The 17719-nt window shown below is 40.0% G+C and overlaps 1 protein-coding gene across 8 annotated transcripts in view; it reads right to left on the bottom strand.

The window, feature by feature from the left end:
• The window catches only part of ATPCL (ATP-citrate synthase), a 122614-nt gene that overhangs the window by 15977 nt on the left and 88918 nt on the right, over positions 1-17719 (bottom strand). For all 8 annotated transcript variants that reach the window (XM_067128324.1, XM_067128348.1, XM_067128329.1 and 5 more), the window contains 3 exons: positions 11982-12141; positions 6824-6944; positions 6352-6488 (listed from right to left, as the gene is read on the bottom strand). In XM_067128324.1, coding sequence (XP_066984425.1) covers positions 6352-6488; positions 6824-6944; positions 11982-12141 — 418 coding nt within the window. The remainder of the gene's footprint in view (positions 1-6351; positions 6489-6823; positions 6945-11981; positions 12142-17719) is intronic.

Genomic DNA, 17719 nt, shown 5'->3' with positions numbered 1-17719 from the left:
ATAAAGAATGAAATCCGCAATTTGGGTCACAGACGTCTCCGAAGAAGAGACGTTGAGTCTGAGACACCAGCTTCAGAAATTCGCCCACACAGCCTGCGGCTTGGAAATCGACGCCTCCATCTTGCAACAGCCTCAGCAGAGCGTCTTGAAAACTCTTATGCTCCGACGAGCCTCTGGACAGTCTGAAGCCTGTCAGGGCAAGAATGGACAACTCTTTGGTATCTCTTAAAGTGAGGCTGTCTAAATAGACAGTTTTTAGGGGAAGGAGTCTCAGAAAGTCCACCCACCACTGTAGCAGGCCCTAGGACCATTCTTTCATGGGCCAAAACGGGGCTATGAGAATCATCATAATGTTGCGATGAGCCTAAGACTTGTCCAGCACTTCCCTGACCATGTTGAAGGGCAGAATGGTGTGGCCTAAGAGGACTCCTCAACCTAGAACCAAGGAGTCTACACAGAAGTCTAAGTTTGGGCCCAGAGGATGAAGGGCTTTCCTTTTGAAAGTCTATGCTCAGACTGCCACCATGCCAGTCTGACTTGATTACCAGGTTTATGGGAAATGCGTAGGTGTCTGGCTGTTTCCCTGTCCCAGTTAGCCTAGAGGAAGAATTGCAAAACTCTCATGAGAAGTTTGCCTAACTTCACAAATGTCTTGATGGACGACAGAGTCCCCAGTAGGCTCATCCACTGATGGGCCGAGCAAGACAAAGGGACTAGAAACTTGTGGACCGTCTGAAAGCTGGCAATTCTCTTGGTAGATGGAAAAACCCGAAAAGTCCGAGAGTTGAGACTCATCCCCAAATAGAGGTACTTTGCGACGGGCCAACTGGGGCTTCTGAAGGTAGATGATAATTCCCAGTTCATGAGAGAGGGGATGTACAAAACCTTCGTGCACTTTTCCTCGAAGGGGATCAAAGAGGCAAGTTGTCCAGATATAGACTGATGTTAATGCCTACTAAATGAAGTCATCTGCTAGAGAAGCGAGTACTCGAGTGAACACTTGAGGTGTCGTAGAGAGGCTGAAGCAAAGAGCCCGAAACTGGAGATTTAATTGGTGCTGGGCACTTGGGAGCTGGTGCCAGGCGCTTGAGTGGCGCTGGGTGATTGGGTGGAGCCAGGCGCTCAGGTGGCGTTGGGCACTCGGGCGGTGCCAGGTGCTGACGGGGGCTCCGAGAGGAGACAGGTGTTTAGACACTGACGTGGGGCGCCTGAGAGAGTGTCCTGGAAGACGAACCTTAGATATTTCCTGGAGTCCAGATGGAAGGGAAAATGGAAGCATGCATCCTGCATATCTAAGGTTATCATCCAATCGCCCTAGAGAATGGATGAAAGGACTGACTGGTATGTCTCCATCTGAATTTCGTCTGCCAGACAGAGAGACTGAGGGCACTTACGTTTAGAATTGGTCTCCAAACCCTGATGATTTGGGGCCCACAAACAAACGGTAGAGGAAGCCCTCTGAGTTGATGTCCTCAACTTCTTCTATGATTCTCTTTTGAAGGAGAGAGGAGACCTCCTCCAAAAGGGGCGAATGTTCTCCCGAGCCTCTTGAGTAGGCTGTCAAAACGATGGGAGAAGGGACCAAAGGAGGGTGTCCATAAATGGAATGGAGAAACCCTCACTTGGAACTTTGACAATCCACTGTTCTGTCCCTCTGATACTCCATTTCTCCCAAGACTCGAGAAGACTGGCTCCCTCATTTCTCCCTCATTTCTTGGGCAAAGACTTGAGCTCCTCTTGACAGTTCTTGTTCCAAGTGGGACCAATCTGCCTCATGGCATCTGTTGCCCATGGTAGAGGGTTCAGGACCTGACAGCAAAAAAGAGGAAGGTGATGGTTCCTAGAGGTGACAAACTGGTCCGATGTCAGCCTGCACCATAGTATCACAGATTCCGATAGACCAGGGGATCTAAGTTCCACTCGGTGGGAAGGACCTACTATTCAACAGCTCAGATCGTCCATCAGAATATTCAGTTTGCCCTGAAAAAATTGAGTGACTAAACTCACTTGATTTGATCTGTCTACAGTAGAAGGTCTCTTGCTGTCTGGCAGAGAGAAAAGAGTGAGAGCCACCTCGCTTTCGTATGTACGTTAAGGCTGTGGTATTGTATGAATGGACTGCCACAATCTTGTGAACTAGGCTCGAGAAGCACTGAAGCCCTAAGTGAGTACCTTCCAGCTCTCTGATGTTGATGTGAAGGTTCTGTCTTCTGGAGACCATGTCCCGGGAACTTCCTGGCTGACAGCAGGCATTGGAGAGGGTCCTAGACTGGACTTGGGCTTACTCCCATGAAAGGGATGCTGTTGGAGAGGAGAGACTGTCTTAGGAACAAACGCGGATGAATCGTTGGAGCACTTACAGTAGAAGAATGTGTCCGAAGATCCTAAGTTGACTTCTATTGAAGGTCTGACTTCTGGATTAGAGTGACTCCTTTAGTGGAATGCGAGCACCAAAAATCTCTTTCCTTCAATCTTCTTGGCTAGCACTCTCACCATCCAGTCCAAGGAACTGAAACTTTCAAACAACTCCAAGAGGTCTTGATAAGGAGGTCAAGTTCTGCCAACGAAAAACATAATTTTCGCTGATAAAAACAATGAGTGTCGGGAAGAAGGAACTTCCCCAGTGGCGTAGGAAAGAAAGCTCCTATGGACTAAGCGTGAGGGAGGAAAATCAAAGGAAGCCCTATCTTGCCCCCTCTTAGCAGAAAACCAAGCTTCATTCTCCTTGAGTGTCTTCCTAGAAGATGAGAAAAGCACCATATGGGGAGCCTAGGTCTGCCATCTGGATGGCTCCTCATCAGGCAGGTCGAGGTAGGCGAGACCGGGGCTAGCATGAACCAAAAAAGAGTAGGAAAGCTCGCCCATAAATAGTAATGGAGAGCTGTACAGGCCAGGAGACCCATGGTTGGAAATGGGCGCTTGGCACTCCAAGCAGGAGATAGATACAGAAGAGTTGGCACCGGGCACTCAGGAGCTGGCGGCAGATGCTCAGAAGCGGTCGCCGGATGCTTGGCAATTGGCACCGAGCACTCGTGACTAGCACATAGTGCTTAGGACCTGGCGCCAGGCGCGTGGCAACTGGCTGTGGGCGCTCCAAAACTGGCGGTGGACGCTCATGTAGCTGGGGAAGGTTGAGGACTGCGCCTGGCTCCTTAAAGCACTAATTGGGCAGCGGAGAAGAGCAGCCAGCATCGCCTGCTTGCCTCTTCAATGGATGGGAAAAACCTAGAAAGCGCTTGCAGCGCTTCCAAGTCCGGGCTGTAGTCTTGAGAGTCAGACGACAACTGATGCACATCCACAGAGAGATCCCTTTCCAACGGCTGTCTGTCGAAGCCTGGAATCAATCAACAGGCTCGACTGAGGGGGCGACTACCCATGGGCAAACTCCACCGACCTCCCTTGGACCTCCAGTATGACTCCTCCCAGGTTTAGGGGAGTCTGACGGGCTTTCATCTAAGAGAATCGGCGGGATGGGCAGCCACCTACTCCACTTGCACAACACTTTCTCCTGTCAAGACGCCTTTACAGTGGCTGTCTGCCGATAACTGGGAATGCACAACAGGTTCGACTGTGGGCAAACCCCAACGACCTCTCTTGGACTTCCAGTGTGCCTCCTCCCAGGTTTAGGGGAGTCTGACAGGGACCTTCATCTAGGAGCACTGGCAGGACGAGTAGACACCTCCACCTCATTGTATCACTACTAGGTTAAATCCTTGTTAAACCTAGACTCGAGACTGGCAATGGCATTGGGTTCAGAAGTGAGGGAGCCAGGTGCGGGAGTAGGTGGATTAAAAGAAGGAGAGCTAGTAGCAGGAGAAAAATTAGGAAAAGGGGAAGAAGGAATAGCAGAGCTATCTTCTAACCTAGGCTAAGGGAAGCTTGTTTCTAGGCTGTAGAGGCCGCTTTCCTTTCTCTATCCCTCTCTAACTTGTCTAGTTGAGATTAAGTACCTTCTACTCTTGCTAATCATTACATTTAGCACAAGTTTTCTCCCTAATATATTTCTGCCCCTACATATACAGCACACTGTATGAGAATCACATGAAGATTGGTTAATATGGTTTTGCAACTTTCACTACAATAGCGAAAATTGGTGAACTTGAATCAGACATAATAATAACCAAAGAACTAGAAAAATGATCCTGAAAGCCATTAAAGCTTGAATACTTCATCGAAATCCAGCCCTACAACCGAAAATCAGTGAACAAAAGCTGCAGCAAACCCCCAATACTACTCGAGAGGCAGCAAAAACAGAATGATGTTTTCTGCTAAGTCGTTTCCAGTACTCCTGTTGGTGGGCTGGGCTTGTCACCTACAATAAACTATCGAAGTACTACTGCGATTTTTAAAATTTAAGCTACCGAGCGAGTGGAAACTATAGCTATGCAGTTACTTGGTAAGTTACTTATATGAAAATACTGTATACTGTATACTAATGTAAGGTGCTGATCTCACATATCATGCAACCCCCAAATTTTCACCCTTAAAATATTATTTTATCATGTATCTCACATTCATGCGAATTCCTTTTTTGAGAGACCAAATTACAATACACTAACCTCTTTTCCTTTATCTCTTTATCTATCTCATCTTCTCGTTAAATAAGTTACAAAAGTAAACGAGAATGATAAAAGTAATGTTAGTAATGTTAAACTTATTGCATAAACGCGTACAGCCATAAAAAACCGAATGAGAAACTGCTGTTTTGCAATGAACAGCCAAATTGGATAACAACAGCTGTTTTGCTTGAATTTCAACCATCGTAGGATAGTAAAAAATGACTGCAGTTATGTTACAAATGACGTTAAGTAGAATAGGACTGACATATTTTTACATTATACCCTTATTTGCTATGGAGAAAAGATCAGCAAGGAAACATACTGCTAAATTTAAGCTGCAAGTTGTAGCTGAAGCTACGAAAACAATATTCAAGCTGCTAACGACTATAAAGTGCATTGGCAACATGGATGAAACTCCCATAAACTTTGATATGCCATCAAACTCGACCGTAAATAAAACTGGAGAAGTATTTTAACCAAAACCTCTGGGCATGAAAGAACACATTTTACTCTTGTTTTTACACCGATAAAAGATAAATACATACAGCTCGTATTATGATGAAATCATGTGAAAATAGCAAACGGAATCTGTTGATTTTTTTACACAAAGCATGCCTCCAATAGAATCTATTAAAAAAAAGAAAAATAACATAACTACATGTACAGTAATTGTTTACTACTGTACGATGGTTGAAATGCAAGCAAAACAGCTGTTGTTATCCGTTCGGTTGTTCATAGCCATGGCCTAGACCGTGTTCATAGTAAAATAGTTGTTTCTAGTTTGGTTGTTTATGGCTGTGCTCATTTACTCAACGAGTATAGTGTAACTAACAATACTTTTATCAATCACTCTTACTTTTTTAACTTATTTAACTAGAATACGGGATAAAGAGATGGAGTAAAATAGGCTAGTCCATAGTAATTTGGTCTCTCAAAAAAGGAACTTGCATGATACACTAGATACATGATAAAATCATTTTCTATGGGTGAAAATTCGGGGGTCGCATGATGCGCAAGATCACGCATTAACGAGCATATATGGTAAATGAAATGACAAAGTCGATTCTATATCATGTTTTTCCTACACGTCACCTGAGAGGGAAACCACTGTTTTGTTTACGTTGCATCGCCAATCATAAGTAACCCCTAACAACGTGATAAAGTATGATAATTATCGTACATAATTATCATTCGTATGACTGAATTGTTCTAAACAGTGACAAAAAGCCTGAATTTTTAATGAAAAATGAATATTGTTATCCTAAATGTTATTATTACTGTAATTACACTATGTTACTGAAAATAAAGGTTGCTGTCAGTGCAACCATAACTCGATATTTACATTTTGTCAGCTGGCTGGCCTCGCATACATAAAAGTTGATTTCAATATGGAATTATTCCTTGAATAGACTATTTATTATGAAGACATGCCAATAATATAAAAGGTAAAAATGGTTTTATTAACTTTGTTATCACTTTATTTCATAACGTGAATCTTTTCATGTATGTCAGTGGTTACTGCACCAAGGCCGAGGCTAGCCTACCAATAAACATCACTTAGAATTCAAGGTTTGATTTTTAGAATGGTAGTATAAGATGACCCCCAATTTTTAGGGGTGAATTTTATGATTTAAAGTCGTCTTATACGTGGAAATTTACCATATGTTAATGTTAAGAATGGCCAATTTTTTTCAATTTGTTCCTTTCCAATTATTCAGTGTTAATAATACAAACATTACAAGTTAACATTAAAAGCAAGAATCAAGAAAAAGAAAATCACTGTTCTACTTACTATGCCTAATTCATCAAAGCTTGAAGGTACATGTGCTCCAGCTGCGGCCAAGGCCTTATTCTTGTAGACAGCAGTTTCTCTTTCAGCATTTGCACATGCTCCAGCATGACCAAACTGAACCTCTGAAGAGAACATGTCTGGAAAAATTTAATGAATAACATCAGGAAATTGTACAAGAGTTGACTTGGGTTCTAGCTTGACTTCTGAAAGATTTACATACAGTGAATACCAAACAGACTTTTGATATGAAAAGGTTTTGGTACCATGTTAGTCATCAAGTACTGTAGTTGCATACCTCATGTCCCTCATACAAACAACTAAAAGGAGTTAATGTTACCTGAATGTTATATAAAAAAAAAAATTTTTTATGGCAAAGTACCAAACTTTCTTATTTATTTTCCCCCATTCCATAAGAAGGCCTGAAACAGAATTACAGGAAACCCCACAAATTCTTCAGAAACAGATGACAAACCTGCACAAGTTCCAATACACCAAGCAACAATGGGCTTGGTAATGCGTTTTTCGTCAAGTGCTTCACATACTTCATACTCCTCAACACCTCCAACTTCTCCCAGAAGAACTAACATTTTTACCTGTGTGAAGCAAGAAAAGTAAAACAAACATTCACATGAATCGTTACTATATTCTAACCAGACTATTTAATATGATTCTCGAAACAAAATATAGACAGTACAGGCAGTCCCCGGGTTATGGTGGGGGTTCCGTTCCAGCACAGTGCTGTAAGTCAGAAAATGCTGTAACTCAGAACATTAGCACTTACAGTTCTGTAATCTGAGTTACGGTACCGTAACTTCGGAACATCAGCCGCAACTCAGAACTGATTTTTTGGTGAATATATCTAAAAAAGTGCCGTAAGTACGGAACGCTGTAAGTTGGACCCGCCATAACCAGGGGACTACCTATTCATATTTTAAAGGTACTATAGTATATCTATATTTTAAACATATTTAACACACTGAGAAACTAATACCTACCTTTCCCACATCCATAATTTTGGCTTATGCAAATAATTATTATCAGTGATGTTTTTACATGGGATTTTCCCTTTTTTGGGTCAATTATAGAAAGATTTTCCTTGACTATCTTCTGTCCTGTGCAATTTCTGCCTGAACTTAGCATGTCTAGGTCCTGACTTATGCCTTGTTTCCATGATTTTCCTGGTCTTTCTACAGGCCCCAACCCCCCTCTCAACAAGTGTCCAAATTACTAACGAGTTACTCTTCTGCTTCATCACTATACCATTAATTATATGCCGTGTATGCTTACAATCATTCAAAGAATGTTCCCAGGTTTACTATCTTTTCCTCTGTCAGGAAAGAGGTAGTCTGGCTCCTTGTGCATCACTTTTTATGAGCATACAGTGCAGCGAACAGCACTATTGTTATTCCTCAGATGTTTGCTTTTAAGCGGGTTGCTATTTCAGGAATAATAATGTATTTTAATATTGTTCACATAAATTATTTATTTCAGCCGGTTTTCACACAGTGCTAAGTCAATAAATCATAAAAAAAGAATTCTGTATTTACAGCAACTAGGATCATTCATTTCAACTGCTAGCTTTGCCAGGTACAGTTATCCATAAGTAGTTAACATTTTCGTCACCTAGAGAATTTGGTCCTTTCACAGAATTTGATTCATTCCGACCGGTGATTCCTGTGTCTCCTATATAATTTGATAAATTTTTACCATTTGTTACTGTTACTGCACAGGTTTAATTTGTTAAATTTGCCACAAGTTATAACCTAGTTAGTGCGTGGAGGTGAGTTCTTATTCGCACCAGCCAATTTCTTTTCTCTTTTTAATTTACTGTTATGTGATGAACTGTAAATGTATTGTCTTGCTTTGTTACTTGTTTTTTGGGGGTAGCTGTTAGGCATGTTTTCTGCCTTTTCTTCCTATTATTGACAATCTATCTTTTTTGTCTTTCCTTCCTATTAATAACAACCTATCTCATTACCTTTAGGAACTGTTTTCTGTTCAGTATTGACTGTAATTTGCATTTTTGTGATTTCTGCAGTAAATTAATGTATCAATTATGCTTACTGCTTCCTATAATTATTTAAATTTTATTTTGAAGTGTGATTCATTTTCCAACTGCTAATTACTTTTTCACTGTATAATAGTAACGTAATAAGTAATCTTTTGTGTTTTTTGTGTACTTAGCAGCTCTCCTGCATTTTACTGATTTTGTGCTGTGTGTTTTTCTGTCTTTTACCATGCCCCAGTGTACTTTTCAAGACCTTCAAAGTAGTGCCTGTCCTGTGTTTGAGTTATTCCTTAACAGAGACCCTCACCTCCTTTGCAGCCAGGTTAGTTTGTTGTTTCTAACCTGAGACATACTGCCATTAGTCCCTAACTATTGGTTCCACTACATTTGGAACAGGACATACAAGGGGTGGCTGCTAAGGTGTCCCACTGCCCATGCATCTGCTTCTTCTGTAGGTTAGAAACAGTGGTGTCTTTATATCTGGTTCAGTGATAGAGCCCCAGTCCTTGATGTTTCAGCCTGATTCTCAATAATGCCAACTCTTTGACAACTGGCCTGCCTGTTACTGGACCACTGTTGCTGTCCTGTTCCTGATCAACATATTTCCTCCTCTCCTGCCTTACGTACTGTTAGCCTTCTACCAAACATAACATCTCTACCACTATCTTACCCTCGGACTGACCTGCCAGTTCAGTTCTAATCACGGCTCTACTTTTTTTTCCTCCCACTTTGCCTGCTACCCATGCAGATGTGCCAAATGATGAAGGCTTGTTCATAGTCTTGTGAAAATTCACCTGAACCTGATGATCCATATAACTCTTTCTACCATGCCTCTTCCTGCTGTGACCAATCCTTTTCCTATCAGTGTTACTTCAGGAGCACCTTCCATAACAACACTGGAAGATGTCCTAACTAAGACCTCTTCGCCTAATATGTGCGTCCCTGTAAATGCTGCCAGGCTGATGCCTTAGCTTGAAGACAATCTACTCTCAATCACTGTCCAAGCTGAGATTCATCTTCACCCCATTTGAGGGATCCTGAAGGACAGATGTGCTTTTCCTAATTCTTTCTCTTCAGAGGTTGCCTCCTAGAGTAGGAAAAGTGCCGGGCTTGATACTACCAGATACTGAGACAATGACCATCATAGATCTGGTTTGAATTCCTCTAGCTGTAAATGTGGCCCCTCCTGAGTTGAGAGTGACTTAGGACGAAACATCCAGCCAAGCTACGAAGAACAACTATGACAATTCCATGTTATGTGAAGACAGCAGAAAGATAAAGCTTTCTCCTGCTGCCCAAGAGACTTTTTGCGAGCAGTGACAGTTGCCCATAATGAAGCAATGAACCAGTTCTGGTTAAGGGTTGGCCTCATTCCTTGAAGAGACAAGGATAGACAGAGATATAATACAATAAGGGAAATTATGAAAGTACCACTTGTAGACGAGATAATGATAAGATGGAGATGGAGGGCTCAGACATGTACTTAGTACAACCCCTAGGAAAACAGGATATGCTAGTGTTAGCTGGGCTCCTGTGGGCACCAGAGAAGTTGGAAGATCAAGACATACTTGGATTAGAACTATGTGAAGGAAGGCTTGAGATGAGTATAAATTTATGAATGACAGAGCACAGGAAAAACATCAGTGGCAGAATTTCATACAGGCCCTCTGAGTCAAGTGAGGTTGGTGGCAATGATGATGATGCTACTACAAGAAATCTGTGCATTATCTTCATTTTAATTTTAATTATTCTACCATCGATTCATTTCACTTCTGTCACATCTACCATTGCATCTCTGATCAGTATGCCTACTGCTTTTTTGTCTTCATGTCACAATTCCACATGAATCTATATTTCCTATCACAACATTTGCAAAACAATGGTTTCCCATTTGTATATATGTGTGAAAAACTAGAAAAATGTTTCACTTTACAGTACAAACCACTGCTTTAATAAGCTGGTGGGGAAGAGGTGTTACCACTTGCAGTATGCATTGTGTGGCACACTGTAAATACAGTCAGTAATATTAAATGTTCTTAGCAGCATTCCTTGGACCCTGCCATCACTGCTTTCTGCCTTTTACTTTTATTCCTTCCCTTATATCTCTTGCAACTTGACTGTCCAATTTTTCAACTTTAGGTTTCTCCAATTGTCACTTCACATTTACAGGGTGCACCGATGCAAAAAGGTCCCATTATTACATATGTTGACACCTTGACTTTATAGTCAAAAGGATTTGTTTCAAATTTTTATGTCATCATTCAACTGGCTAAAAGTCCCATATTGGAAAACTAAAAAAAATCATTCTCTCTAAGTTTTTGCAGCTTACATATAATGGTTTATATATAAAATTATATAAAAACCACTGCAGCCCAAAATATTTTTCCTATGCCAATTCTGACACCCTTATTTATTACTACAAATCCTCATAGTCTCACTGAATTATGTGCAGTCATCTCTGAGATATGTATTTCTACTTTTTTTTAGATTATAAGTTTTGATAAACTGCAAAAGAAAAACTTCTTGCTTATTCTGTAATAACCTGGAAACTGTTTTAGGTAAAAGAGCATATCTTTACAGTTATTGTAAACTTTTCTCTTTTTTTCTTCCTGGACAATGTTCCTGTTCAATGATGCCTTCTCCTTATACTTCATTTACTTGCATACATGCGTATAACATGTTCATTTGCAAATTTTTATTACTGCACTGTACTATACAAGTCTCCAAATGCAAAGCATTAACTGAAAATTATTTTTAGTTGTACAATTATTCACTACTGTACATGCAAAAAAAATATGACTGGTTCTACATTTTCTTTGGCACCTCTGTTTTCATCAAAGACAACGGTGATATTTTACTATGGTACTAAAGTAAAATTACAATATCCAAATAAACATGATTAAAAGATCATAAAAAACTTTTAAATAATTTGTTGTTCACAAAGCCATAGAAGTGATGAACAAAATTATCTATAAACCCCTTTGGAATATTTGTTTGAGGAATAATCTTTAGGATGTTTATTTGGACATGTAACTGTCCAAAATGTGTCAGTAACTAAGTTTTGGTAATTTCTAGAAATTTGGCGATTGGCTCACCCATTAAAAATGAATCCTTCAGGCAAGGCCTACAATTTGGTGTGATTTGATGATCTTGTACAAGCTTAAATGTTCAGATTTGGGAAGTATAGACAATGACTAAGGCAATGGTTTGCATTTTGCAAGAACACCTCAGTGTTGAATGGAACATTACTCTATTTACTAGATATTAGAAAAGTATGACAAACAATATATATCCTACACAAAGGGATGCAATAATGAAAATCAGACTATAGTACTTGAATTATCACTTCTTGATATGTAATCTCCCTAAATAGAAGTTATTATAATTAGTCTGATCAAGTATGAGAAAAAAATTTATGAAAAATGGTATGGATGAGCCTAAAGGCACAAACTCCAGTCTTTTGTAATTAACAGAATTTGCCTGAATTAAATTACAAAATCTAATAATAAAGACAATATGTGATATAATAAACACTATAATATACTGCACAGTAACTGTATAAATTACTTGACAGTACAAAATGTTATGAATAGTATCAGAGACACCTTAATATGCACATTACCTCAGGGTTATCATGGTAACGCATGAGATGATCCATGAAGGTTGTGCCAGGATAACGATCACCTCCAATAGCTACTCCCTCATACACTCCATCAGTATTGTGTGAAATTATGTTGTTGAGTTCGTTTGACATACCACCAGATCGTGACACATAAGCAACACTGCAACAGAATATCACAAAGTTCAGTTGTTTCCTATGACCTACATGTAGGCAACAATGAAGGGGCTACAATTTCACTCTCATTTGTAGATGGTGGCTAATCGAACTGTGGGCTTTTTTATCTTTTATATGGATGATGAGATTAGACAGTGATCACTTTATTATATACAAATATTTTATATTCTTTTAACATAAAGTACAGCATATCCAGTATAGTTATGTATATATCTATTCTAGCTACTAAAAAGTAAAGATCAGTTTTATAATAAGGATATGGGACACCTAATTGTATTCAATATGCGAATGAAAATACATTAAGTACCAGAGAAGATATACGGATTCCCAACATACTATTTCAAGGGGAAAAAAAAACTTTGTTTCAGGAAACACATGCTTTATGGTAATGTTGATTATGGCTGAGTACTACAAGTAACCCTTTATGAAAGTTTGCTTTAATTTCATGAATGACCAAAACCAGTACTATACTTAAACTTTTTTTAACCAACTGAAGGAAACCTGAAAAGGATTTTTGCTTCTACAAAAAAAAAAGAGAGAGAGAAAAAAATTCCACATCTGTTCTCCCGTAAGCCTTTAGGGCAGCAGGGCTCACCCCAAGCAAATAGCAGTGCTGCCATTCAACTTCCAGGCACCTAAAGTTTGGACTCTTGTCTGCCATCATCAGTGCCTTATCAATGCCTATTATCAATGCCACTGGTGATGCCATCGTAACGACTTTACTTGTGTACCATTCTGAAAATCTACTGGCACTGATGAGCATAAATAAGGCTATATTTTCTATTGTGTTTTGTTTCCATCAAGCCTTTGGAATATGTAAGTGATTTTTTTCTGAGTACAGTACATGAGCAGAGATGTTAGTCATTCTATGGACAAATTCCATTTTAAAAAAACAAAATCAAGCCTTTAAATGCAAACCTACTTTGTATTGTACCCATTCTGCATGTCAGGAAAAGTTCCCATACAAAAAATATTTGAAGGAAGATGAGTAGCAGTACAGTAGGTGAGTAGTGCATATGCAAAGTGATATCCACTCGGTCTCCGCTGCCACCCTAGTTCATTCTTTGAGTAAATAACCTTTGAAAGTGATAATATATGTGCACTGGATAAGAAGAAAGATTATATATATATATATATATATATATATATATATATATATATTATATATATATATATATATATATATATATATATATATATATATATATATATATATATATATATATATATATATATATATATATATATATATATATATATATATATATATATTATATAAAATAATGACATAATATACAACAATTTTGTCACGAGGCATATGTGTACATGTCCCTGTTATTAAGGGGTATACTGTAGTTCTCATAATCATTCATCCATACTGGACGCCTGGAGGTACGTGAACTAAACCTGGGCAGAGAAGCTGGGCGGCTGACATCAGGACCATCAGGAATGTGTCCCACATTAGGGTTAGGGGTAGCATGCTGATGTGGTGCTGGTATGTACGTCAGGTGACAGCGATTCCTTTTAGTTATTCTGCCGCTACCATCTACCTTAATATGGTATTGCCTATATGGATATTTTTCCATTACAACCCCCAATCGATTCCAACTTTTGCTTACTGCGTCTTATATATGAACCTTATTCCCCACCCGTAAATATGGTAGCTGCTTAGCATGCAGATGCAAGTCATATAACCGTTTGTCTCTTTCCATGCTTTTGACCAGTGCTATCTTTCTTTCTCTTAATGTGAGATAGTATTCCTTTGCCATGGGGACAGAATCCCGTAGTTGTCTCCCCAAGACTAACTATGTTGGCAATTTGCCAACGTCTCTAAGGGGCATGTTCCTGTACTACATAAGAGCTCTGGCTGTTGCATCTGTATCAAGAATGCCATCTCCTTTCACATTATTCCTGATTATACATTAAAGCAAACAGCTACTTTCGCTTGTCCATCTAACTGAGGGTAATGTGCTGATGAGATACGAAGTTTCACACCCCTCTTCTGTAAAAATCTGTCATCTCAGCGCTCGCTAGGTTCGTACCCCCATCAGTGGATATTTCCTCTGGAGTGCCCCACTGGCAAAACATTCTCATCACAGGGGTAAGTTTTGATGTCATGCCACTGGCGAAGTGTGACACCTCCAGCCAGCCTGTCAACCTGTCACCATAAGCTAAATAAGATCTGTTTTCTTACTGAAAAAAGTCAGCCACAGTCTTTCGAAAAGGATATTCTGGTGGCTGGGTGGGCAAAGAAGCTTCTTGTTGTTGGGAGGGTGCGTGTACATTGTGTGTCTCACATTTAGTCCTTTGAAACTTAATGTCCCCTTCCATCACAGGCCAATACACAGACTGCTGTGCCCTATGTAACACTGAATCTACACCTAGGTGGCCTAAGTGCAGACTGCTCACCACTTTACCTCTTAAGTCACTCGGTACCACCAGACGTGTATGTCCTTCACCAAATGAATAAGTTACCGACCCACCAATGTGGCCGAGTTTCTCTCCTATCCAAAAGAACAGTTTCAATGCGGATTCTACTAAATTTCTACTTCTGGGCCAGTCATCTTCTCGAACTCTTTTCAGCAATAGCTGGCAATCTGCGTCCTCACTTGCACATCTCTTGACAACCTGACTGTCAAGAACAATGACATTCTCTGTGCCTCGCACTGATGCAGTCACCACAGCAGACACCCTAACATCCACATCTTCAGCATCTATGATATCTATGTTATCTGGGGTAGCCTTATGACTCGGGTATCAAGATAAAGTGTCAGCAGCTATATTTTTCTTGCCAGCAATATATTTCACTGTAAATCTGAACTGCAGTGTTTTCTCTCAACTGGAAAAGCCTTGGATTGTCAATGTGCTTTAATTCACAATCACCAAATAGTTTAACTAAAGGACGGTGATGTGTCACAAGCAATAAATTTGGGCACCCCAGCAAAAAGAGGTGTGTCTTTTTCAAGCACCAGACAACAGAAGCTGCCTTACCCTCAATAAGAGCATAATTCATTTCCTCATTAGAGAGATGCCTACTGCCACATAATGCTAATTTCCAGCCACCCTTACAACAAAAGGGTACATCTTGAGATACGTAAAAAACATATCTGTAAAATTACGAAACCCATTTCTTCTTTACTCCAATCAGTTAACACTACAGTTGGGCAGGATTTGTCGTAATAAGCCAATCCCTCAGGTACCAAATTACAGTTCTTTCTTTGCTTGCTCAAACTTTGCCCTCAAATTATTCTCCCAGTATACCTTTCTACTTCTTTCCTTTATCAACAATTCTTGAAAAGGTCCCATAACTGGTGCTGTAGCTACAAATGGTGCCAACTGATTTACCAGTCCAAACCATGAACAAATATCTGATATACTGGGGTGCTCAGGCATAGGAAATTTCTTTACCACAGCAAGTTTATCCCCTAATGGAACATACCTATCCCAACCAAGATTATAGCCAATAAAATCAACATCTCTTTGACAAAATTAGAACTTATTAGGATTTAATGTTACCCCATTCCGTTTGCAAGCCAAAAGTAAATCATAAGTGTGCCAAAAAGCCTCTTCAACATTAGAACTGTGCAAAAGTAAGTCATCTACACATTTAAATTTCCTTGGTATATCTGCAATAACATCATCAAACCGTCAAGTGTAGGCATCAGAGGCAGTGCAGTGCCCCATGGGGGTGCGACAGTATTGGTACCTCCCCCAAGGTGTTATAAAAGTTGTGAGCTTTCAGCTCTCCCCATCCAACACAACCTGATGGAACCCCCCGTGGGCATCCACCGTCATCTTAAATGTGTGAACAGGTACACTCAATACCATATCGAATGGGGCAAAAGTATGATGTTTTTCCTCTTACAAAATGATTTTTAATTTCTGGAAGTCTACTGTCCTTTTGGGGGTGCCATCCTTCTTACCAACTACCACCATGCAGGAACACCAAGCTTTCACCTCTCCTGTAGGCACCGGTTGCAAAATACCTGCTGAGACATCTTTATCAATTTGTCTTTTAACCTTGTCTTCCCAATGTTTGGGGACAGTGATGGGTGTGTGACAAGCATGCGGTATAGCATCAGGCAACAAATGAATATGAATATGATGAGGTTTACCGTTCATTATTGGGAGAGGCTTCCTATCTATATTAAATGTAGTGCCAGAAAAGCATTCAAACAAACACTGCATAAGTAATGACACATTATCTTCAGTGGGGGGGATACTGGTATTTTCTGAGGTGGCTTATTCTCCACTACTCATTTGGAACACTCAATCTGATGAACATTATTAACCACATGATTAGGAAAATTAGGATCAACCAACCCTAATGCCTTACATGCACTCAATGATAAGAACAATTTCTGTGTGCCCTGAACAAAATATACAGTCTCATCTGTTAATGTGCCCCCACACTGGATGGTGGCCTGACTAATCCCCAAGCACCTTCATCACTTCCCATGCTGCAACTGTACACCCGACCTACATAACTTGTTTACATCAATACCCAGGCCTTTAGCCTGCCATGACCCTGCAATACATGCTTCTGCCCTGGTGTCTGCAACAGCCTCCAATGCACCGGATTTATTCTCACTACTACATAACACATGAACTTTTAACTCTGGCTGTATATGTGATGCAGCTCCGACATAAAGCACCCGTTCCCGGCCTTCTACCCCCTCAGGTAGGGCAAGTTGCACCCGTACCAAATGTTTATTAGCAGCACCGTCACTTATTCTGACATCCCCTATCGTAGTATCTGGAACCCCTTTGCCATACACATGACTTGATTTAACATTTTCTCTGTCAACATAACCTTTGCAGCAGATTTAACACACAATTTAACTACCCATTCCAAAAAGTTTAAAACTAGGTACTTAACTTGCTTCTTTAGGGGATTCCATTATGAAATATGAAGCACCGACAAATGAAACTGATCTAAAGTGACCAAGGAAAGTAACGGTTTCTTGGTCTTCCGCACCAATCCGTTATCGACTATAAGGTGGACTGCGCATGCGCATTAGTCACTTCCTCTTCTTGTAGGTTTTGGTGAAGGAAAGAACCAGGGTACAGCTTCGCTGTAAGATATGGGAAAGAGCCTCTTATCTTTGAGTCTATTACACATTCCATCATGAGTTATAGTGTTTATTATTACAACATAATACCTGGCCACGAGACCAATAAAAGAGAATTCTTTGATATTAGTTTGGTCACCATGGAAGGTAACTCCTTGAGGACGAGACAAGCGACTATGCTACCAAAAATTACAGGTAACTGTTTCTTTACTATAGACCATTTTGGCTAAATAAGGGTTTCACTTTCTGGTATAGTTGGAAAACTTGTAATCAGAATTTAAATTATTTTATATAAAAGGGAATTTGGTAACTGAGTAGGTAACTCTGAGAGGTTTACAGTGAACAACTACATAATGTAAAGATTATCACACTTCACCTTTTATAAGGCTCACCAAAAGTATTTATTCTTAAATAAGAACTGATAACTGGAGCAAGGTAAACTTAAGTAAGTTGGACAGCCAGACAGGAAAAGATCAAAGGGAACATATGAAA

This window comes from Macrobrachium rosenbergii, chromosome 3 (genome assembly GCF_040412425.1).
Source record: "Macrobrachium rosenbergii isolate ZJJX-2024 chromosome 3, ASM4041242v1, whole genome shotgun sequence".
In the NCBI taxonomy this organism is placed as follows: Eukaryota; Metazoa; Arthropoda; class Malacostraca; order Decapoda; family Palaemonidae; genus Macrobrachium; species Macrobrachium rosenbergii.
This window is presented reverse-complemented; position numbering and strand designations above follow the sequence as displayed.